This window comes from Sinocyclocheilus anshuiensis, unplaced genomic scaffold, assembly GCF_001515605.1.
Source record: "Sinocyclocheilus anshuiensis isolate Anshui unplaced genomic scaffold, SAMN03320099.WGS_v1.1 scaffold658, whole genome shotgun sequence".
In the NCBI taxonomy this organism is placed as follows: Eukaryota; Metazoa; Chordata; class Actinopteri; order Cypriniformes; family Cyprinidae; genus Sinocyclocheilus; species Sinocyclocheilus anshuiensis.
In genome coordinates this window covers 253,959-277,499 of record NW_015542402.1, presented here as the reverse complement: position 1 = coordinate 277,499, position 23,541 = coordinate 253,959, and the positions used below count along the sequence as shown (strand labels likewise).

The following is a 23,541-nucleotide window of genomic DNA, read 5'->3' as shown; positions in this document are numbered from 1 at the left end:
TTTAAGGCTTAATATAATTTAAACGGATGAGTTATAAAAAAATTCACCCCCCTCACAGTTGTCATGAAGGGCAAAATTAGCTATATAGACCAAAATAATTTTTTTGTACCAGACTGTAAGCAAACTTTTTTCTGCTGTAAAGTTGGGCATTTTAACATGGGGAGTCTATGGGACTGACTCCCTTTTGCAGCCAGCCTCTAGCGGCCAGTCGATGAATTGCAGATTTAGCCACTTCCTTGTTGGCTTCACGAGAGAGACCAGAAGGTTGCCGCTTGGTGCATACTAAACTGAAGGACACAAAACCAGTGCATATTGAACTACAAAGATCACTAAGAAACCAGTGCATACTAAACTACACTGATAGCTGAGCGATGTGAAACCAGGGGGGTATTTCATAAAGTAGGTTTTAGAAACTTACTCTGGCAAGTTCACGGATAAGATAACCGCAACTTTCAGTTCCAAAAACTGAGCTAACGTTCAGGTTATGCAAGTAGCCACATATTACACACAATGTTATATAATAGTCAGATCATTTATAATTTTAAAGCTTCTATAACGCAATGTTTATTTCACTTTAGCTACTTATTTAACCACAAAGAGAAGTGTGGAAGAATGTTGTACACTTCATGCCCTCAAACAGTCACAGCTTTCTTTGCAGCTTTCGTAAAGACTACAAAATAACATGATGAAATCCATACTCTAGACGTTAAAGCACATAGTGTGTAGCACATCATTTATGTGAGTTAACTGTGGGTTACCAATAATAGGTTGTCTGAACTGACTCCTCAGAGGTGTTCTGGAATCAGCACAGTCCAAGGGTTGTGCATCATATATTATATATTTACAAATATAAAGCAGTAGTTATTGTGTATATGTATGATTGTCTAGTGTTTCTTACTATATTTATTAGTAAATAAAACATAACAGGATGATTAGAAGTTGAGAAAGGAAAGGAAATGTGACCTTTACCAAGAGTTCACATGTTCCCAATTTACTTATCTAATTTGATGTAATCTAGATTGTGTTTTTCCATTTTACGCACTGGTCTCACATGTTGACCTTGGGTATAAATGTCTTGAAATAGGACTATTAATCTGATATTTTCAATGTAATCTCACACTTTGAGACCCCTTCATGGATGAACACACAGAGATGGACAGATAGATAAATAATAATAATAGCTGCTGCACAAAGTAACAACCAACAACATATAATTGTAATGCTGGCATATTTATTGCACAATATTCCCATAAAAACTGGGAAACAAAGATAAGGTCAAAAAGAGAGGCATTATGTACAAATACACGAAGAAACTCTATGCAGTATATACAGCTAACATTTAGCAATGCATGCCAAGTAAATAAATTAAATGCTAAGATATAAATACACATTCTGGAGAATACAAATGGACATAGATTTTTTTTTAAAATACAAAATGTTTCCCACTGAAGCAACTCGTACATGTTTTAAACAGCTAAAATAACCTGTAACACCTCGCAAAGCCTGTTTTTCTGGAACCCCCCGCAAAGCCTTTTTTTTTTTTTTTTTTTTTTTTTTGTCCTTTAAGACTTAGATGTATGGTTTGACCCAAAGACAAAGCAAGTCAACCAATCATAAACATCTATGCAAGTCATTAACTGATTGAATGCTTGCATTAAATCACTGCATGTTCATTTTTCATCCATTTCTCTGTTATTCCATCGGTAAACAATCTGTCTGCAAGCTAAGAAGAGACATGAAAAAGATTCAGCATTTCAATCCTGAAAACAAAAGATGATTGTTGAATGTCCCTGGATCAGTGTTAAAAAAGGGTCCAGCACAAATCCCAACGTAGTGATTGGTGACCATCGCATTTCTCTTGACCAAATTATTCCTTAAAACGCATCACACAGCATGTCCTGTCTAAAGGACTATTCAAATAGAAATAAATCTCTTAATAATTTCCACGGGACAGGTAAACACTTCTGTTACGGCTAAAGTGACGCTTCCCAAAAAAATAATTAAAAATGTAATTCTCAGATCTCATTCTTAGGAAATCGTGCCATGGTTTCATCTTTATTGGGTGACTGAAAACCAAAAATGAAAACTTTACCTCAAATGTTTAATTTAGCATGTTAGATGTGTGTGTGATACTGAAGGTTTGAGGTAGAGCTCATTTTCAACTGGACACGACAGGGTAAGCTTGCTTGTAAACACACAGAAAGGAATATTGCGTGATCACTCACTGCCACAATCGATTGAGAACAGTCCATGATATATTCATTTAAAATCATAAAACTGATTTTATAACCAAGTCTTTGCTTCCTACACTGATTTGAAGAAGGTGCCATGAACAGCTTCAGTATTTGTTCTTGATGTATGCAAGGGCTGCTTGGATATCTTCTTTGGCTTCTACATTCTTACACTGTGTAAAGGAACAAGAAATAAAACAAAATGCGGTTTATGGAATTAAAAAATATACTCCATGTGTCAATTGTGGATAAGGGATATTCCCAGGTCACTTCTCGGGAACCTCTGGGTTTCGATCATTGCAGCTCGGCCGCCATCTAGTGGCTGATCGTCTGTCCTGCAGTCTGCTCACCCGGAGACTGTTCCCAATGAACACCAACTCAACGGCCTCCCTGCTCCAGGAGTCTCAGAGGGCTTCGAGGGGCCCCGTCCAGGCGTACCGAACCTGGAGGACCCAACCCATCTGCCGGCGGGGGAATGGAGTCTCTCTCGCTCTCCATGTGGCCTACAGGAGAATCTGGGCCACGTACGGCGAGTGTGTGCTCGCTGTGGCCGCTAGCAGGGGCAGGTCGTTAGACTCGATCCTGTGGAGATAAAGGAGATCAGATTGTTGGCATTTGCTGGATAAAAAAATAAAAATAACAACTAGTACAATGACGCTTGAACTCTTACCCTAGAACCATGCCCAACTCCTTCACATGCACCCTGGTCTGTCCTTTCAAGTACTCGGCCAGCATTTTGCTCTTGAAGTAGAGTTCCTGCAGCCGGTCCTCCAGATGCATTATACACTGAAAACAAGAGCGAGAGAACAGCTCGTGTCACACACACACACACACACAGTACAGCCTTCATGCCAACATACAGCGCTGACTCCAATCCTGCTCCTGCAGAGTTTAGCTACAACCTGCCCGTCTCAAAATAAAAGTCCAAAGCCCTGCATGTTTTGATGTCCATGTGTTTAAAATTAGTTGCTGCAGCATGTGTATCAAAGATCATGGACGAAGTTATGCATTTTAACAGTATTGTTCAGCAAAACCAAAGGATTACTTACTTTTGATACTTTATTGATCCAATTATCAGTTACGGATAATATCTAATTTAGGGATGCGCGATATTAGATTTTAGTCTATATCCAATATGCCGTTATTTTTCAACTCATATTAGCTGATAGCCAATGCCGATATTTTTCCTTTTGTTCGGAAACAACACTAAGTCTCTCCTGTGTAGCGATTATAAACAAATTATTTGTACTCTTGGTTAGTTTTTAGCAAAAACTTACTTGTTAGAACTAAATAAACAATTAAAAAAAACTCTCTTTATAATAAGAGTACATTGAAAGCTTTGAAAATATCTATTAAAAAAAATCAATCATAGCAATTTTTTTTTTCGGGAGTGGTAACCAAAAACCTTTGTATTCTAGTTTTATTACTTTTCAATTTCATGTAATTATTTTTAAACAAAAAATAATTCGAGATTTAAACATTCAGTGTTCTTTTTTGCAAGCGTACTTTGCAAAAATGTCACTGCTGATATTCTTTACAACTTAAAAGAACTTAAAAGTATGCAAAGCTTAATTATACAGTAACTTTAACAAAATAAGCACAAGTCAACCTGCCATACCAATCAAGACCACAGGGAGACACCAAAGAACTGCATATAAACTACTACACGGATCCATTCAGAATCACTAAACACACCAAAATACAAATGAAAACTAAAAAGATTGTGAATGTGTGGAAACTCGGCGATCTGAAGGCGGCTCGATGTCATCCGTGAACAGTTCCTCTGTCAGAAGATGCAATCATGTTTGTGTTTGGAGCGTTTGATGCCCATATGTACATAAACACCACTGATCCTCACAAACTTCTCCAAAACACGCTTCTTCGGCGAGCATCTGTTATAAAACACTCGCTGTACATGAATTTTGACAATTACATGATTATACAGAACTGTGTTCATGTAGAAATATGATGTGATGAGAGCGCACATGCATGACTGTTTGCGCATCAATAATATCGGCCACACCCATGCCTAATGTACGACTCCTGTATGTCACTGTAATCATCTTTACCTAGATTACAATCCTCATCCATCTAAACTTGATTTTAAGACATCAATTACAGCTTTATTTATTCAGAAACACAACTATCTTAATGTTATTTGTGTATTTTATTTTCATTTTATTACATGTAGGTCTACAGCGCCCCCTAAATAAATAAAAGGCCTCACCGGACGGGCGTTAGGACGCGGGGGAGGCTGTTGACTCTATTGTGCTCATTCTGTACGATCATTCTCAGATGAAATGCGACGATCCAAAACAGTTAATCTAATCAGCATTCAGGCAAAAGTTCGCTTAAAGAATGAGCACACTGCTGACGTGATCTTATCGCTAGCACACCCTAATTATTCGCCTTATCGGCAAAGCATATTGGTATAATTTTCCATATCAAGATGATGCTGATGTTTACATTTTAAGCCTTTATCGGCCGATTCCGATAACATTCCGATAATATCGTGCATCCCTAATCTAATTACTTAAATAATCGTCAAAATAATCGATTACTTACAAAAATAATAAATAGCGAGAGCACTACAGACTGACGAGGAGCCGTTCTCTTATGTTCATCACAGTTAAGATCATTAGAATCATGAATCACATGCACATAATTGGCTCATGATTATCAGTTTCACTGTCCTTGTAAAATGTGTCAATGCTAGTGGTCGACCGATATATCGGCCGATATTTGGCATTTTTCAAATATCGGCATCGGGCGATACGTTTTTCCTGTTTGGCCGATGTGTTCGAGGCGGGACTTTTATTTTGACGGCGCTGAGAGCAGCAGCGCCTGCGCACACTGTGTTCACATTCTCCCTCTTGTTTGCTGTCGTCATTAACAGCTCTTTCTAATACAGATAGAAGTCTGTCTAATAATCAGATAGAACGGTTAAACAAAGGACCTTACCTTGGCTTTATTGAAAAAAATATCACTCCCAATGCACACAAACTTCCCAGATTACTGAGTGCCCTGTTGGTTACAGTGTTTACTCCCTTTTTAATTAGATTTTTTATTAAATATTTATTAATTTGTGAAAATGCTTTGTCTTCTAAAGTATAAGTATGTTTATTTTACACAATTATTTTTAATCCATTTTCAAATTTATTAAATATAAATTAAAATAAATAAAATTATATCGGCTTTATATCGGCCACCCTGCTTTCCAAGATATCGGCATCGTCTGTCAAAAAAACCCATATTGGTCGACCACTAGTCAATGCTTCCCTACAGACGTGCTGACGAGTAATCAAGTAAAGCAGAAGAAACGTGAGAAAGTTGCACTCACGAAGTTTGGAGACAGGTTGAGTCGGTAGAGCTGGTAGGTGGACTGGAGCAGGTTGGATACGAGGTTGGACACGAGCACCTCTTTACCCAGCTTGTCGGAGGGTCGTCTCTGGCTGCTGGCCACCTGCACACTCCACTTATCGGTGTCTGCGATAATGCAGACGGCCTCCGCGATGGGCTCATCCAGCACAGGATGCTGCATAACAACAATACAGCTCGTTTCAGATTACAATCAAGCTTTTCACATTTGTTCATTTAGGACTCTCAGTGACGCTCGGGTGCCGTGGAAGGGATGTATTGGACTCTTTTTCACATGAGAGAGTCCGATGACATTCTAGCCTCTAAATATGGCTCGGCTCCTTTAACAGTAGTGTTTGGAGATCGTATGCAAGGCTGTAACTAACAATTATATTGATAACTGATTAATCTATTGATTATTTATTCAATTAACCTATTTATTTGAATGGAAAAAATATTTACTAAAAAACTAATGAATGTTCATCTATTATTTACAAACTGTTGTTCCCCATCCTGCCCAATGCTGTCCCCCAAATAATGTGCAATTGTGAAAACAAATACAGTAAACTTATCTATGTAATAGGGTTAAAATATAAACATTACATTGTAAACCACAAACCAACTAATTGCATACCATGCATAAAGTACAATTAAATTAAAACAAAATCGAAAATCATAACAAAAGAAAAACAAAAGTATAGACTAACTGTCACGCAGATCAGTGTTATTTTAGTTTCATTCAGATACTTAGTTTTTATTAACATTTTGAATCAGTTTTAACTTTTATACTTTAAAGTTTAATTTTAATTTTAATTAAAGTTTTAGTAATTTTGTTCTATTTTATTTCAATTTTAGTTTTAGTTACTTAGTACACCAAGATAAACTAAAAAATGAGAAATGATGTATTGGCCACTAGCTGAAATAAAACATTTTGTACATTTTATTTTAATTTAAATTTTTTTAAGTAATTTTTTTAAATGGTTTTAATTTTAGTTTCAGTTTTTGTAAACTAAAATAACCCTGGCACAGATGTGATTAGTTGATAATCAAATTTCTTGCCAATAATTGTCTTTATAGATGCTTATCGATCAGTTGTTGCAGCCCTAATCTTATGTAACCATACCTATCAGCAACAGTGATTGGATTCTTCGCCAAGTGTCAGGCAGGTGCTCATTGATGACCTATTGGAGGTGGCGTTTACCTGCACAGCATGGGCCAGATCCGACACCAGGTTCTGCCTCAGTTTCTCATCATTGGGGGCTCCATGCAGAACAAAGTCTGGGACGTACGTAGGACAGTATCCTCCGAACAGCGACCTCCCAAAGTTGGCAATGCTCGGTTTAGAGTAGTTCTCCACCAGCTTCGCCCTAGCAAATAGATAACCTTGTTCATTATCAAAATTTTTAATATACAGACTAGGGCTGGGTAATGTGGCCAAAAAATCATATCTTTGTATTTTTTGGCTGAATTGCGAAATACGGTATATATCTCGGTAATTTCTACGTTTTTTTTATTTGGATTAAAAAAACAAATTGTATTTTTTATTTTTTTACATCCTGCCCAAAGTTGTCAAATGAAACAATGTTTATATTAAAGGCTATGAAAACAAACATACTAACATTACAATATAAAAACAAAAATCATGAAAATCATTTTAAAGCAGAAGGTAAATTCAGTAAACTAAAAATCAAAATAAATAAAAGCAACTAAAGCACAGACTAATTGCATTATATTTTGATTAACCCTTTACAACTGTCACTTTACAGATACTAATATCTTAAAATACACTTACTTGTAGGTTTAAAATTCTACATATGGCACATTAATTTTCCAACAACAAATATTTTAGCAAATGTATATTTTAGTCAGAATTATCGCTCCCCTATTCTATCGCGCTCGCTCACTGAAGTCTGTGAAGTTTAACAGAGACTCGCATGCAGAAGGCTCATCCACTCCTGACAGCAAAATGGAAATATTTCCATGACTTTCTAACATTTACAGATGGAGGATATACCTGTGAAAGTAAGTTATGCACTGAGGAAAACAGCACATCTCAAACACATTAAACAGCGCGAGTAGCCTGTCTGTCAGCAGCACATGAGTGGGTCAGAGCCGCTTTAAACTACACGTGTTAACTATATCTTACCAGTTATTTAAAACTCTTAATATAAAGCATGTCTCATGTTTAGGACACACTGGATTATGCACTTTACCCACAGCAGCTCACTCTGTGTCCTATGCTATTTTTCAGATACGCTTGTATCAAATTACTGTATATCGATATAACCGGTATTCCATATCGTTTACAAAAAAATATATCATATATCATACAAACTCGATATACCGCCCATCCCTAATACAGACACAAGCCAAACAAAACCGATGGTTCTGATAATCCTCTCCGCTCTTACCCAGGTAAAGGCACCTCGAGCTCATCCTGCCAGTCGGTCTGCTCGTCACCGTAAAACAGCCCATCGGGCTCTTGCCTGGGCAGCTCCTGTCCAGCGTCCTCGCTCTCGCTGTCCCCCAGCGCGCTGTCCGAGCTCTCGTTGCGTGGGATCTCCCAGTCGTTCAGCGGGACTTTCTTTTTCTCCCCAACGGTGCCTTGTGAAGGGACACTCAGCGACATCTCGATCCCCTTGTCCTGCTCGGCAGAGCAGCAGGTTTTACAGCAGCCCGCGCTGACGTCTCCTGCGTCGCACTTACACCCGTCTTTGTCCAGCCGCTTGCAGGTCTGTCTGTGCGCCCTAACTTGGCAGCCTTGCAGGTTTGGGGCATCTTTTCCTATGCCTTTCATCCCCGTTTGTGCATTTGTTTGGTAGACATCACCAATAGTCCTCGTCTCCACTGGATTGTCATCACTGAAATACTCGTCAAACATGTCCACGCAGTCCCCTTGCACTCTTGGACACCACTGAGACGTCTTGCTAGTGAAGGACGATACAAACGAGCCTGTTTTGCTGTCGTTGGTCTTGATTTGGTCCACTTGAAGTTTAGCCTCACCGTTACACTGCTTCTGCTGGTTGTCTTTGAGAAGCTTCTTGTGTTTCTTGATCTCCTCCTCCAGCTTTTGCTGTCGACTCTCCATGTCAGATTCAGGAGACATCGAGTCTCCGATGAGGAATGTGACTTTAGCGGAGGGTTCGTTCCCGGCGTTATCAAAGCTCTTGTCAGGGGGCTTCTTCTCTAGCAGGATATCTGATGGATGGAAGATCCTGATGGGCACGCCACCAGATTCCACCTCGGGCCGCACATCCCCTTGAACCTCGAGCGAGGCTCTTCTCTCGCACGGCGAGTTGGAGCCGACTTTGACCACGGTTTCCAGTCGAGTCTCGAGCTGTGGACTCCCCGCCTCTCTGCAAACGGGCACGTCTCTGACGAGGTCTGCCTCTGGTATGGTGGGATGCGGACGCTTGTGCTCGTCTGGGGCCTCTGTGTCCATGTACGTGCTGCTCTGTAAGCTGTTGTCATCAGAGGGGTAGCCGTCCTCTGCCTCGGCACCCGGAGACAGGTAGTCTTGGCTCGGCTTGTGCACGGTGACCAGCACGTAGTCGGACTCCTCCACCTCTCCGCGGCGCAGCAACGTAGTGATGAGCGAGCCGGGTATCACGATGGCCTCGTCCACGGCGCTCTCCAGCAGGTGCGTTTCCAGTAACTCTGAGCAGCGGATGAAGTAGGTCAGCACATAGAGAAGACGCTGCACCAGCTCCTGTCGTCTGCCAACCACCACCGTACGGGACAGACGCACAGGTGAGCCGATTGACCCGTACAGGTCACCTGCAGCAATCACAACATTATTAACCAAAACAATTCACACATATTTGCCAGGAAACAAATAAGCAGTTCTGGGTAGTAATTTAGTACTGCACTTCTGAAGCTACATAAGTACATACATGTTTCCCAGAAGACAAAATACGGAAAATTTACCCTGACCAGCCAATTCAAAAAGTTTACACCCTCCGGCTCATAATGCATCGTGTTGTCTTCTTGAGCATCAGTAAATGTTTTGACCTTTTGTAATTGTTATGTATGAGTCCCTCAGTTGTCCTCAGTTTGAAAAGATGGATCTCAAAATCATACGGTCACTGTTGGAAAGCGGTCAAATATGCGGAAGATGCTGGAAAACCAAAGAATGTGCAGGAGCTGGAGGATTTTTCTGAAGAACAGCAGGCGGTTGAACTGTTCAGGACAAACAAGGGACTCATGAACAACTATAACAAAACATAAAAACAGTCGTGGATATTCCAGGAAATGACGCACAGTATTAAGATTTAAGGGTATGTAAACATTTGAACGGGGTCATTTTTATAAATTCAGTTATTATTTTATCTTGTGGAGTATATATATAAACATCCGTTATGTGAAATAGCTTATTCAAGACAATACTAAATAAAAAATAACATGCAATTTTCATGATCCCTCTTATTTTGTTAAAATTATTAACATTTTGCATATTCTTCAAAGAGTATGTAAACTTATGAGCACAACCGTATATTTATAAAGAACAAAAGCATTCAAGCAGAGCAAATTGAAAAAATAAAGCAGTAAAATTATGCACTCCTCTAATTACATGTAATATGGATTACTTAATCAGATTCCAAAAACCGAATACTGTAATTACATTACATTTTAAAATGCTCAGATTACAGTTACTTTTTTTTATGGATTACATATTCATAAAATGGCAGTAAAATATTCAGAATTTACTGATTCTCTCTAATTTTTCTTTTTTCTCTTATAGAGTTCGAACTGCGGTTTTTATAGTTTGAGAAACCCCAGTGTAATGCAATGTTTTATGCGCTTCATGTTCATGTTGCCACAATCTAGATATTCAGTTTTAGAGGTCAACTCAAAGTCAAGGCGATTCAAATTCAAAATGACAAAGTATAAGACCAGCAGTAGGCTATTAATGTTTAAATGTTTTGTAAAATCAAAGAAAATACCAGCAGACTTCAACTTGTCACCATCATGCAAACATGAAATATCAAACATACAGTAGTAGTTCCTTAGTAGTAGTTTTTTTCTATGTAAACGTGCGCTTGACCTTTTCTAAAAACGTGGTGCTTTTTTCCATTTCACTGAATCTTCTCTTAACTGTTAACACTGGCGTATTGTCAACGTGTCTAATTGTAACTTTGTTGATATCATTAATTAAAACCACTATTGCATGGGTTAAAAAAATAAAACAGTTGCAAAACATGACATTTGAATTAGTTGATAAAAATGTTGCCCTATTTGCAGCAATGCAACAGTTGAAACATTTTTTGTTCCCCAAAGAATCTTTCAATGAACAGTTCTTAAAAGAACCATTTTTATTAATGTAAAGAACATTTTATTATTCTTAACCTTTCCTGCTTGAGAAATGTCTTCATGTTTTTTTTTTATGACCATACAGTGAAAGTCAATGGTCATCAACATTTCTCAAAATATCTTCTTTTAGGTTCCACAGAAGAAAGAACGGCATACATGTTTTGAATGACATGAGGTTGAGTAAATGATGACACGATTTTCATTTTTGGGTGAACTATTGCTTTAAAGGTTCTCCATGGAACCATATAGATGCCAATAAAGAAACTTTTTTTTTTTTAAAGTGTAGTGAGCATCAATGCTCCCTGGTTTTTGTGGTGCATTGTGGGATTTTTAGTTAGCAGATGTTCCAGGAATCCGCTAATCTGTTTCCAGATTAAGACGGAGCCCTGACTACTGAACTAAACTGTCCTGCCAAGTTTATTTCCAATCTGCTTCAACACACCTGCCTGTGATTTTCAAGCGATCCTGAGGACATTGATTAGCTGGTTCAAGTGTGTTTGATTCAGGTTAAAGCTAAACTCCACAGGACAGCAGCTCTTGTTCAAATGCAATGTTTCCCAACCCTGTTCCTGGAGGCACACCAACACTACACACTTCCTAATCAATCACACCCGTCTTATCCGCTCATTAGTAGAGACTCCATGTCCTGAAATGGATGGGTCAGATAAGGGCAATATCTAAAATGCGTAGTGTTGGGGTGCCTCCAGAAACAGCGTTGGGAAACCCTGCTCTAAAGCTCACTGTCCCAAGACACTTCCATCAACACTAGGTGGCGACATGCACACATTTTTGCACTCTTGCATGAGTCATTTACCAAGCTGTGCCCAGAGTGGGTTGTAGGGATGTGTTTTCGCCAGCATGTCCACACTCGGTGAGGAGTGCTTCTCCAGGAAGATCTTTAAGGGTGGTTGACCGTTGGGCATGACCGTGGGAACCCAAGCGAGATGGTTTGTGAGAACCGCAGTGAGAAGCGCTGGGAGGAATCTAAAGGCAAGAGACAAAGCAAGCAAAAACATGGTTACATTCACACTTATCAAGTGCGTTCAATGGCTTGAGGAGCATGTGCGACGTTACTCAACTGGTTCTTGGAGGCTTGCTCCATGAGCAGGGCCAGCTCCCTCATGAACTGGCCACAAAGCTGGTTCTTTTCAGGTGGACCGGACATCATGGTGAGCCAGACAGGCTCAGACACACGTGGCATGGTGTACAGGTTGCAGATGGTCGTCCTATAGGGCGTCCGCACACATAAAGACAGAAGAGCTTTTGTCAACAGCTGAAACAAAGAGCGCTTCAGTTGCACAGGGCTGCCCCAGCTGGGAAAGACCTTTGCAGCATATTTAACTTCTGCAAATGTCACGCAGCCCGGGAATATGGGCCACGGTCCAGAGCTTAACACCCAGATGCCACTTGAAATGATCAGGAAAGACTGCAGAGTCACGAGTATGACTGCTCCTGCAAAACGAGTGCATTTCTCTACTTTATTACACACAAAGCGAATCTCCGGATGCTAAGGAAGTCATCAGAGGAGCAGCTTTAACACTAACGGAGCACAGTAAGAAGATCTCCCACATGTTGTTTACCGTTACCATACTCGTGCTGATTAGGCACTGGGAAAGATGCAGATGTTAGCACAAACTCCCAAGTGTGTTGCAAACAACCTGACACTTAGAGAAAACGATAATGTACTCCCTTCCCAAGCCGTACTACACTTCCCAGTACTGAAGTTAGTGCGTAGTGACCTATAAAAAGCCTCATGCAACAGCAACTAACAGACAGGCAGAACTGTTTTAGCACTGGATTAGGTAAGAGTTATGAAGCTCTGAGGTCTTCTTTCATGAACCTAAACCTGAGGACTGACAAAGCATGATCAGGCCTGCGTGATTATTTAAGCAATACGGTATTAGAGGAATTCACAATATAACAACTTTAAGTGTTATAAAGCCTCACTCTATATTAAAAATATTAAAATGTTAATAAATGTCACTGGTACGCTTGAAGATTTGACAAGTTTAAAAAATAGTTAAGGATTCGTTTGTGTCACTATTCAAAAAGTTATGTATTGTTATACTGGTGCATCTACATTAAACGAATGTAAAAGAGCACTATATTAAATTTAGATTAAGTAATGCCTATTCTTACTGTATTTTACACCTAGATTAAATATGATCCCCCTGTCCTAACTAAAATGTGAACAGCTGATTGCTGATCGACTGATTTTCACAATAAGAACACCACACACTGATGTACAGCTTCATCTTTTCAGATCTCGGACTCCACAACAGTGGCGGAGCTAGAGTTTTATACATGGGGCGGCCAAGGCTAATTCAGGGGGTCCATAGACCATTAAAAAGCATGAATAAATCCTACGATTGCTGATTACTTCACATTACCCCACATTATCTTTCCTACCATAACTTCAAATGTTAGTCTATTGGACCTTATTTCTCTTATTTCTATTATCTGATTAACCAGCGGTTGGAGCAAAAGATCTAACATTAACATTAACTTCTAACATTAATACAGTGAATTTTGTAAATGTTGTTCAGGAAACCTAAAACTTTAACTTACTTCAAACAGGGCTGCCAACTTTTGAGTTCAGCCTGGGGTGAGAATTATTTAGGAATAATTAATGAGCTTGCGATTAAGTACATGTTATTTTTTTCTCAATTTTTCTAAACTAATCTATACAGGGTGCCCTATTGTTAAGGTTAAAAGTAACAATTGATTTGTATACAACTTCATATTAGACCATTTTTATAATAGCATCATGTAAGAGTAAAAATATAATAAATGTAATTTTTGCAAATTACATGTCCTCTTTAGTGCACATTTTTCTCAAGTTTATGGACACTGAATTTCTGAGGTTATGTGAAAGTGTTCAAGCTGCTGTCTTTCCGCGGTTAAAACACTCATTGAGTGATTACATGACACTGTACATTCAGTAAGTTGTAGTGTATCTTTCCACACGCCCTCAGATGTTCATTCATGTTTATTTCATGTTAATTAGAATGCACTCCTGCTTTGCTTGAACTGAGGCAAAGCAGGAGCACACGTGAACCGTCACACCACTAAAGAGCTCCAAAACTCTATATATCGTTTGAAATTCTTAATTAAACTAACAGAATTTGAATGCTGAGAGTTTGCTTCCTATTATCAAAAGTAACCTGCTCTGTCTTGTCTGTCAGCGGGTTGTCTGTGTCCTCCTTGCTCTGCGATGTTTTGCACTCCGTAAGAAAATGAACATGTGGCGTGAGAGTTAGCAGAGGCTGGAAGCTCCACCAGACAAGATGAATCGCGATGCGGCCCACCAGATGCATTGCATCCTTCAGTTTGAGGCTAAAATAAATGCTCCCTTCAGTACGATTAAACAAAGAAAATAAAATAGGAGCATATTAAATTTTGGGGTGGCACCCGGGGTGGCCAATCAGATGTCAGGGGTGTCCAGTGCCACCCTGTATACCCCCTCTGGCTCAGCCACTGCTTCACAACCGCGAGGATAAACGCCAAGGTGTATAATTAGCCCGCTGGAAGTGGGAAATCTGAAATATTTGTTTGTCTGTTCACTTGCACATTATTGACAATTCTGGTCCGTCCTGACAGTATGTGAGGTAGATAAGGTTTCTGTGGCACTGGGGTCAGGTTGCTCTGGCCGCGGACCAACAAGCATATGACTTGGAAGTATGAGAGGGTGTATAGTGAATCGCCTCTGAAGCACTGACACAGACCGAGCTTATTTTACACAGACCAAGACTGAAGCACAAGCTCGCACGGCCTTCTGCTCAGTTCCTATGCAAGACATTTTATGATCTGTTCGATTCGGTTATTAATTCTACTCCTTTTTATAAGCATTATTATTAAACACTAACAAATTAATGGTCAGTTCAAAACTTAAACTAAAAAGAATTAATTTAAAATGTAGATAAAACAACTAGATGCGCACATGGTATTTCCATTTCCATTTATTTATTAGTTGATGCTTTTATCCAAAGCAACCTACAAATGAGAAACTCCCACATATTGACGTTAACGGTTAATACATTAAATAATTGCTACAATGAAAGCGTTTAATTTCTGTAGTTTTTTAACCGTTCGCTCAAACTAAAAGATCAATATTCGGATGGCGCTGTAGGGATACAATGTTTTACTCTCAGAAGAATCAGCCTACAAATATAGTTGGCGTCAATATAGCCTTGTTCAGACTGTCAGCCGGAATCTGATTTTTGTGCATATCCGATTGGAATCCCATCATATTTAGCCAGTGTGACTGGCCAAAAAATAAAAATATAAAATTTCACATGAAATCCGATTTTTTGTTTTCAAATCCGTTTCAAGCTACATCCTTACATGGTTTGAAATCCTATTCAAATCGCATTTCTGGAAATCCGTTTCAGTCTGACCGCTCAGATTGAACTCCTAAAGTGAGTTGCATCAAACTTAAGGCCGTAAAAAGTTTTAAATACGTTAAATGGTATAAGAAATATAATTATAAATTCAAGAGGTCTTACAGTAGGGGACGGAAAGACAAGAGTCGCGATACGGCTGGATTAAACTTTAAAAGGCAATGATGTCATTGAATAAATATGAGCGCTGCACGTTTCAAGTCAAAACGCGGCGCGGATGTCTTTATTTGAATGTATCTGAAGGGAACCGACTGTCCTCAGAAACGTGTCGTTGGCATTTTAATTTCATCTTACCTATAATTCCTGATAAAGCAGCATTTATGAGCGCGGAGCTGCTTTGTGTACAGCCGTTACCGGGCAAACCGCAATATTTCAGCGCTCCTAAAGCGCCACCTCGTGGCAGAGAATGAATTTGCATTTCCAATAAGCCTTTCTTTGTGATTATGGTCAAATCAATGCAAATATCAACTCATGATTTTACGCAGCAAACACAGAGTTGTAAATGAGAAAAAAAGTTAATGTGCCTTCTAAAAATCTAAACAATTAAGCCCGTAATATTTATACGTTTTAAATTGATATAATTTATATGCTTGATGTAGCCCTTTTCATAAAAATGGTCTAAAGGCTGAAATGCTATTGACACACTATTTTCCTAATGCTGTTCAGTTGCTTTGACACAATCTGTATTGTTAAAAGCGCTATATAAATAAAGGTGACTTGACTTGACTTGACATGAGTGGATTAAGTGTCCAGTAAACCTTGGCAGGACTTTTGGTGGATGCAAATAACAAAACACCTGTCGAGCAGTGTCCAGACATGTCACCACAAACTCACCTAAACTCATTGAGGCCGTCCACCATGCGACTGTAAGCCAAAGCTCTCTGGCTGGCATCAGCTGATCTGCGGCTCAGTATCATAGCCTTCAAACAAACAGAGAGCCACAAACACACACCGTAAGACAGATGCAACAGATGGCGCAAGAAGATGGCAAACCACAAAGACGCAAATCATGTCTAACCTGCTCAATGGCACTTTTGAGTTTGTTCATGTGACTCTCAAACAGCGGAAAGTGAGAGAAGAAAAAGTCCTGGAACTTGGCGTTTTCTTCCTCGTTGGGCGAGAGCAGGAAGATGACACCGATAGCGATCTTCTTCTTCCTGGCAACGCCCAGACTCGGCCCGCTGTTCTCATCAGACATGTTGAAGCTCTCCTCCACAGACCTGGAATGCAAACACACCACTGGATTAGACAGGGAAATGTAAGCAGAGCCCAATGCTGGAGTGTTGCTGTGTAGTTGCAAGTGAAGAGTCCCACACTGAAGTTTAACAGCACTAATGAGTCCTCACTACTGCTTGCCATTTCTGAATTTCTCTCTCACGTTTGCATGCGTTATGATGAAAGTGAAACCTGCTGTAAGTAGAAGTGGGTGATATACTGTAACAACAGTAAAACAGTAGAAATGTGTCATGAAATTCTAGTCTCTATCGCGGTTACGCTCACTAGACATGAAAGCGTACATTTATAAGCCATACCAGTTTAAACATTCAAGCGATTTCAAACTATTTGAATGCAATGAGACATGAACGAGAGCTACTCTGTACTCTGTCTGAGATTGCACAGAAAGCAGCCGCTAACACAACATCTGAGTACTGAAATCTTTTTGAAATCTTAATTTTTTTTGCTGGTGATCACACTTAAATGGCAAAAAACACAAAAATTTCAGATTGCTCATCACAGTCAGTTATGTCAGTTAAGTGAATGTAAACAGGTCGGCGATCAGTTTGTGTCATTAATGGTAATCAAACAATGAAAGACAGAGAAAAATCACTCGCTGCTCTTGAGTGAATCTCTTGTAAAACTGTATATTTCATTTATACAGTGAGAACTATGCAGATTTTACAGTGAGAACAGATGCAGTTTTATTTTGACATTTTTTTCATTTCTATAATATTTCTTATTTCTGATAGACCTGAAAAACCTAAAGCATTTGTATCTTTGTCCTATTGTGTTTTTATTCATTTTATTTATATTCCTTTCACATTTCTTCCATCTTTATTTGACCCTCTAACTCTAGCACTCTCTATTCTAATTCTATTCTTTAAAAAAAAAAAAAATTGCCCTTTTAGACTTGCACTCTATTCATTTACTAACTGCTTGTTTTCTTTAAAAAAAACTTGCTCTATTATTTTTCTATTCTATCTGTTTTCTTTTTATTTATGAAATTTAAAAAAAAAACAACAACAAGAAAAAACCCTTGCTACGTGTACTGTGTTAAGCTAACTGAGACTTGTTTTAGCACTTGCATATCATTGCTCTCTTGCTGATTTTGATTGCTTCCATTGTCCTCATTTGTAAGTCGCTTTGGATAAAAGCGTCTGCTAAATGACTAAATGTAAATGTATATATATATCTATATATATTTTTTTTTTTTGCTGTGATATCAAAATTGGTGTCATGAATCATGAAATTCCAATTGTATTTTAATATTTTGCAGTGGTAACAACCTTATTTCAGGCAAATATAACTACTGTGACATATTATTGTTAATGTGAAGTCAAATTTGTCAAATGCAGCGTGTGCACCAGTGTGTTGCAATCGCACCATCGAGGGAAGACACCGTTCTCCAAGCTGGTGGTCTGGCTGCGTAACCAGCGCCGCTGGTAGCTACTTGCACAGCTGCTGGTGAGAGAGGAGCCCGGCGATGGAAACGGGGTGATCAACAGGCTGCTTAAAGACGCTGTCAACAGAAGAGAGGAGCAGTGAGTCAGTGTGTTCACATGTCCATCATGCAAGAGCAAAACACTCACACATGGCAAAAATAAAGTACTCTTGCATGACGTGCAAACAGAAGGATGTACTCGGTGCATCATTTCTGAGCCTCTGAACTCTTAAACGCTCTGTTTATTTATTTATTTTGCTACTGTAGCTTTAAAAAGAATAGTTCACCCAAAAATGGAAATTTGCTTCAGTTTGTTTCTTCATCAGATTTGGAGAAATGTAGCATTGCATCAATTGCTCACCAATGGATCCTCTGCAGTGAATGGGTACCGTCAGAATCAGAACACTTCCTCTGGTGAAAAAGTGCATCCCCTGTTGTCCTCACATCAAAATCCACCCATAAATTTATATAGAATTGTTTTGGACTATTTTGACTTGTAAGCGGTGCTTGATCTGTTCATATTTCTCTCCTGATTCAGACAAGATGACTTTTTCATTAGCGGAAACATTATTATGGATTATGGACTCGTATTTCAGCCAGAAAACAAGGGTTTAAAGTCAAAATGTCTTAATGGTTTGTTTCTTACAAACACGCAGCTTTTGGCTTCACAAGATGTTAACTGATGGACTGGAGTGGTGTGGATTATTGTGATGTTTTTATCAGCTGTTTGGACTCTCATTCTGATGGCACCCATTCACTGCAGAGGATCCATTGCTGAGCAACTGATGCAATGCTACATTTCTCCAAAACTGATGAAGAAACAAACTCATCTACATCTTGGATGGCCTGAGGGTGAGGACATTTCAGAAAGTTTTAATTTTTGGGTGAACTGTTGCTTTAAGAAACACCCCATCACATGTGAACTGAGCACTGATGAAGCACTGATAGCATTTAGGTTTTCAGGGTCACCCGAGAGGCCTCGAGAGAGTGATATTCAGAACGAGGTGACACGCTTAAAGAGCTCAATGGAGCTGAAACGTGTGTGTCGACCCTGAATTAGCCTCCTCATATAACTAGTGCAGGCAGGCAACTTTGGGAACCGCTAAATATAAACGTCTGTGCATGTGATGCTGCATTAGCCAGAACGAGAGATCCCAGTTATGCTGCCCAGGTCATCAGGCACTTTCCATTGCACAAGCTTTTCCAGATCTGCTGCATTTTCAGAAAGCTGCACATCTCAGTGGCACAGGGCAGATATTCCTGTGCTGTGAGCTTCAGGACGTCCTGACTTAAGTATCATTTATAATAAGGACATAACAGAAAGAATGACGGCTACATATGAAGTTGTTTGTAATCACAGAGTAATTTAAAGATATTTCTGGGGTGGATTTCTAAGTCAGGTGCCAATCCTTTCATAGTTTTAAACCTTTAATAGTGTTCAATAAGAAAACATCCTGACACCAAGATCATGAGCATACCATTCAGAAAAACCCTTCACATTAACACCAGATATTTCCACATCACTCACGACTGTGTAGGGCCTTATGATTTCTACGACGTGGAAAAAGCAGACTGATTCATAGAATCCAGTAATAAAAATGAAATCTACTGTATAATGTGGAATGTCAAATAATTTGGATGAGTAAATCAAAAGTAGGGCCGCACACTTAATCAATGCCGAAATTGTCTCATGTCTGTGAATATGAAAGCAATAGTTCACCCAAAAATTTTAATTTTGTTATTTACTCACCCTCATGTTGTTCCAAACCATGGTACTATTACATACTATGGAAGTCAATGGCTATCAGCAACTGTTTAGTTACCAACAGTCTTCAAAATATCTTCTTTCATATTCAACAGAAGAAAGAAACTCATACAGGTTTGGAATAACTTGAGGATGAATAAATTCATTTTTGGGTGAACTATCCAAAGCGCAGAAAGCCTGCTATGTAAATGTGAAGTCTGCATGTTGTGCGTGTCTCAGTTTGCTCTACTACACACATACTGAAGCTCACATGATGCTAGTCTCACTATATGAGGACATGAACTTCCTCTCTAGAGCTGCTCTGAGAGTCACTTCACCAGCTTTTCACCAATTCATTTGAGAAAAAATTGTCGTCAGAAACACACTTACTCACTTATTTTAAGGTCCAATTCTCACCATTAACATTAGCTATTAACTATGACTTTTGCCTCACTAAACTCCTAGGAGTCCTAATTTTATTTACAGTTAGTAAGGTGGTTGTTAAGTTTAGGAATGGGGTGGATTAAGGGATCTAAAATATGGTCATGCAGAATAAGACATTGATATGTGCTTTATAAGTACTAATAAACAGCCAATATGTTGGTAATATGCATGCTAATAAGCAACTAGTTAATAGTGAGAATTGGTCCCTAAACTAAAGTGTTACCAGGATCTTCACTAAAACCCGCCAAAATAAAAGTTGTTTAACTTAAAAAGAAATTATGACACACTATATATTTTACATGACAAAATATATTATTATTGTACAGTAAGATATACTTCTCGAAGTAAAACATTAAAACTATGTAATATCACACATTTCTTGGTCCGTTTTAATTTAAACAGTAAACCTCTGTTGTGCAGCACTGTTTGCAAAAAAAATGAATTGTTAAATTTACATTTGATTACATTTAAAAGATTAATAAAACTGTTCAAGTTTTATGCATTAAAATAATTACCACCGTTTTTGACAATAAAACTATTAAATCATAAAACACAAAATCCAGAAAAATTAAAAGATAAAACATTTCATAGTGCACTATTATTGTTAAAATTGTAATACATTGCTAAAGCTTTATGAATTCCATTATTAAAATTAAATTCAACTATTAAAATTGAATGCAAAAAAATAAAAATGGAGAAAACAGATTTCAAAGAGCCCTAAAAATATAAACATTTCTTATTTGTAGCCTAGAAATAAACCTATCGCGTGCAGTAATTGGGTGTTTGAATGTAAATGTGTCCCATATGGCATCTGCATGTGTAAACAGACTCACCGGAGCGGGCGATGCCGCTGTCTCTGTCATCATACAGTCCTCGGCCTGGCATGTCCATGGGGTTACTGTGTCCTGAGAGGACGCAGAGAAAGTCAAGCAGGGACGATTTTAAAAAGTTTGCTTATCTCTACCCACCACCCGTCCAGCCATCTTATCACCACTGTGATCTACCTCCACATCAGCACAGACACATGCACACACAGCAGGCAGGAGAGGGCAAACCGGTGCATTATGGGGGATGGGATAGAAAGAAACCCTGGGCTTGTCAAAGCTAGAGATCACACCAGAACAGATCGACCAGATACACGTCCTAAATGCAGTCACATAAAGCACAAGCAAACTCCTTAGATGCACATGCATAAAACACTAGTGCCACATGCACATACTCGTGCACACACACACGCCAACCTGAAAAGAAAGAGGCACTCTTGATGAGACGGAGAGGGCCTTGCTCTGAGAGCGCCCGGCGCGGGCTGCAGAGCTGAGAGAAACCTGTACGGTATCGCGATCAGGAGAGCAGGATGACAAATGAAGAGAAAGACACACATCCAACTGTTAGTTAAGTACAGGAAGAGACACAGAGATGCTCAAAAGTCTGGAATCATTCATATTTTTTTATGTTTTTTGAAGAAGACTCTTATGTTCACCAAGGCTGCATTTATTTTATCAAAAATACAGTAAAACCGAAATGCACATATTTTCAGCATCATTACTCCAGTCTTTGGTGTCACATGATCCTTCAGAATCATTCTAATATGCCGATTTGCTGCTCATAAAACATTTCTGATTATTATCAATGTTGAAAACAGTTGTGCTACTTCATATTTAAAAAGTCTAGGGCAAGCAGGATTTTTAAAAAATCATCAAGGATGCATTAAATTGATCAACATATATATATATATATATATATATATACTGTATATTATAACACACACACATATATAAATACATGCGTAGAAAATAGTTACTTAAAAAGAGTAATAATATTTCACAATATTACTGTTTTTGATCAAATGAATGCAGCCTTTGTGAGCAGAAGAGACTTCTTTCAAAAACATTTTATAAATCGTAAAAACTCCACACTTTTGAGCAGTAGTGTATCTTAAGCTGTCAGGATGACACAGACAGAGAGATGTATGGCAACACCACACAGAACAAACACACAGTGCGTGTGACTGAATCAATGAAGATTTAATATTCCGGCTCAATTCAATAATCTGTGCAGTCAATTTTGTGGGTGCTGCACACAAACCCAGATATACATGATAGTTAGGTAACACTCACAAAAACATGTGCGGGTCATAGTTCAGCTTAAAACCAAAAATTCCATTTTGCACAAAAAGAAATCAAGCCTATATTTAAGACCATTAGGATTTCTTGTATTGAACTATGACAATTAATCACTTTCTTTCTCATTACTGTAATGTTTCAAGACATTTGGCTGTATAATGAATGACAGCGCCTTAAGCTAACCAGAGGATACAAGTGCTATATTTTGTCTTTTTCTTTAACCCTCTGATGCATGATGTCTACTACAATGGGCAGGTCTTCAAAAGTTTGTGATATTACATCCTTACTCATAATTCTATACCAATGTCCTGTTTTGCTGTATTTATTCATGACAACATAAAATCAAAATGAGTGACGAAAGTGGTGAGGCATCAAGTAGCACTGAAATATTTACTACTACTTGCTTTTGCATTAGCTCTCTAAAGCTACATCATTTTGGTGTAATATAGGAGAAAACAGCTTAATTTCATATTTAAAAAAAATAAATATTCTTCTATGTATTTATTCATAAACAATAAGCTATTTTTCCTATAACATCAAAATACATGATTTTAGGGAGAGAAAACTTCACATTTATATTTTAATTAATTACTTAAAGCATTTTATAATACAACTTATTTATTAAAAATAAATCTAAATAAATAAACATATACTGTACTTATTTATTTAAAACATTAAGCAAATATCTCCTTTCCTTTTCCTTTACAGATTAAAAAAAGCAGCAGATAAAAATGCTTTGCAATGTCTCACTTCATTCCTAGAGGATGTGACAATCCTAGTTTCTTTATACACCGTAAACTAACAAAATATAAAGGAAGAAATATGACCTGGACATGTTCTTAATGAGCCCTTAAAACAAACACAGAATTACAATGTTTAAAACAGCACTGTGACGATTTCATGGAAAACTTGCGCACAATAGAGGAGCACAGACACGGAAGAAAACTTCCGGATCATTAAACATAAAACAGTGTTACAAATGGTTTTGGCAGCTGAAGCTGCAAACGTCGTCCAAGGATCGATTTGGTAACAGAAACTGTATTGAAAGTGTATGTGGAGTAAGTTCAGGCTGAGGTACGGAGGATCTTGCGTTACCTATGCTGCCCAGGAAGCCATTGGCGGCAGTGTTCTGCTCGGGCCGCAGCGCGCCGGAGTCCTGACTGATGAACTCTAAACTGTCCTGCAGTCTGTCAAGTAATCAAAAGGAGCAGTGAGGCAATGGAGCACAGTGAATGTACCGCTGAACGTGTGTGTGTGTGTGTGTGTGTGTGTG

General features: G+C 38.6%; 1 protein-coding gene across 3 annotated transcripts in view; it reads right to left on the bottom strand.

Annotated features, from left to right (window-relative positions):
- Positions 1 to 1,211: 1,211 nt before the first annotated feature.
- fnip1 (folliculin interacting protein 1) overlaps positions 1,212 to 23,541 on the bottom strand; it is a 39,772-nt gene continuing 17,442 nt past the window's right edge. For 2 of the 3 annotated variants that reach the window (XM_016492178.1, XM_016492179.1), the window contains exons 6-18: positions 23,364 to 23,455; positions 21,387 to 21,470; positions 20,979 to 21,050; positions 17,900 to 18,035; positions 16,317 to 16,518; positions 16,133 to 16,218; positions 11,978 to 12,124; positions 11,713 to 11,882; positions 8,000 to 9,365; positions 6,790 to 6,955; positions 5,572 to 5,766; positions 2,902 to 3,017; positions 1,212 to 2,813 (exon numbers count right to left, since the gene is read on the bottom strand). In XM_016492178.1, coding sequence (XP_016347664.1) covers positions 2,735 to 2,813; positions 2,902 to 3,017; positions 5,572 to 5,766; positions 6,790 to 6,955; positions 8,000 to 9,365; positions 11,713 to 11,882; positions 11,978 to 12,124; positions 16,133 to 16,218; positions 16,317 to 16,518; positions 17,900 to 18,035; positions 20,979 to 21,050; positions 21,387 to 21,470; positions 23,364 to 23,455 — 2,911 coding nt within the window. In that variant the 3' untranslated portion in view covers positions 1,212 to 2,734. The remainder of the gene's footprint in view (positions 2,814 to 2,901; positions 3,018 to 5,571; positions 5,767 to 6,789; positions 6,956 to 7,999; positions 9,366 to 11,712; positions 11,883 to 11,977; positions 12,125 to 16,132; positions 16,219 to 16,316; positions 16,519 to 17,899; positions 18,036 to 20,978; positions 21,051 to 21,386; positions 21,471 to 23,363; positions 23,456 to 23,541) is intronic. The other variant, XM_016492180.1, reaches the window with a different exon arrangement.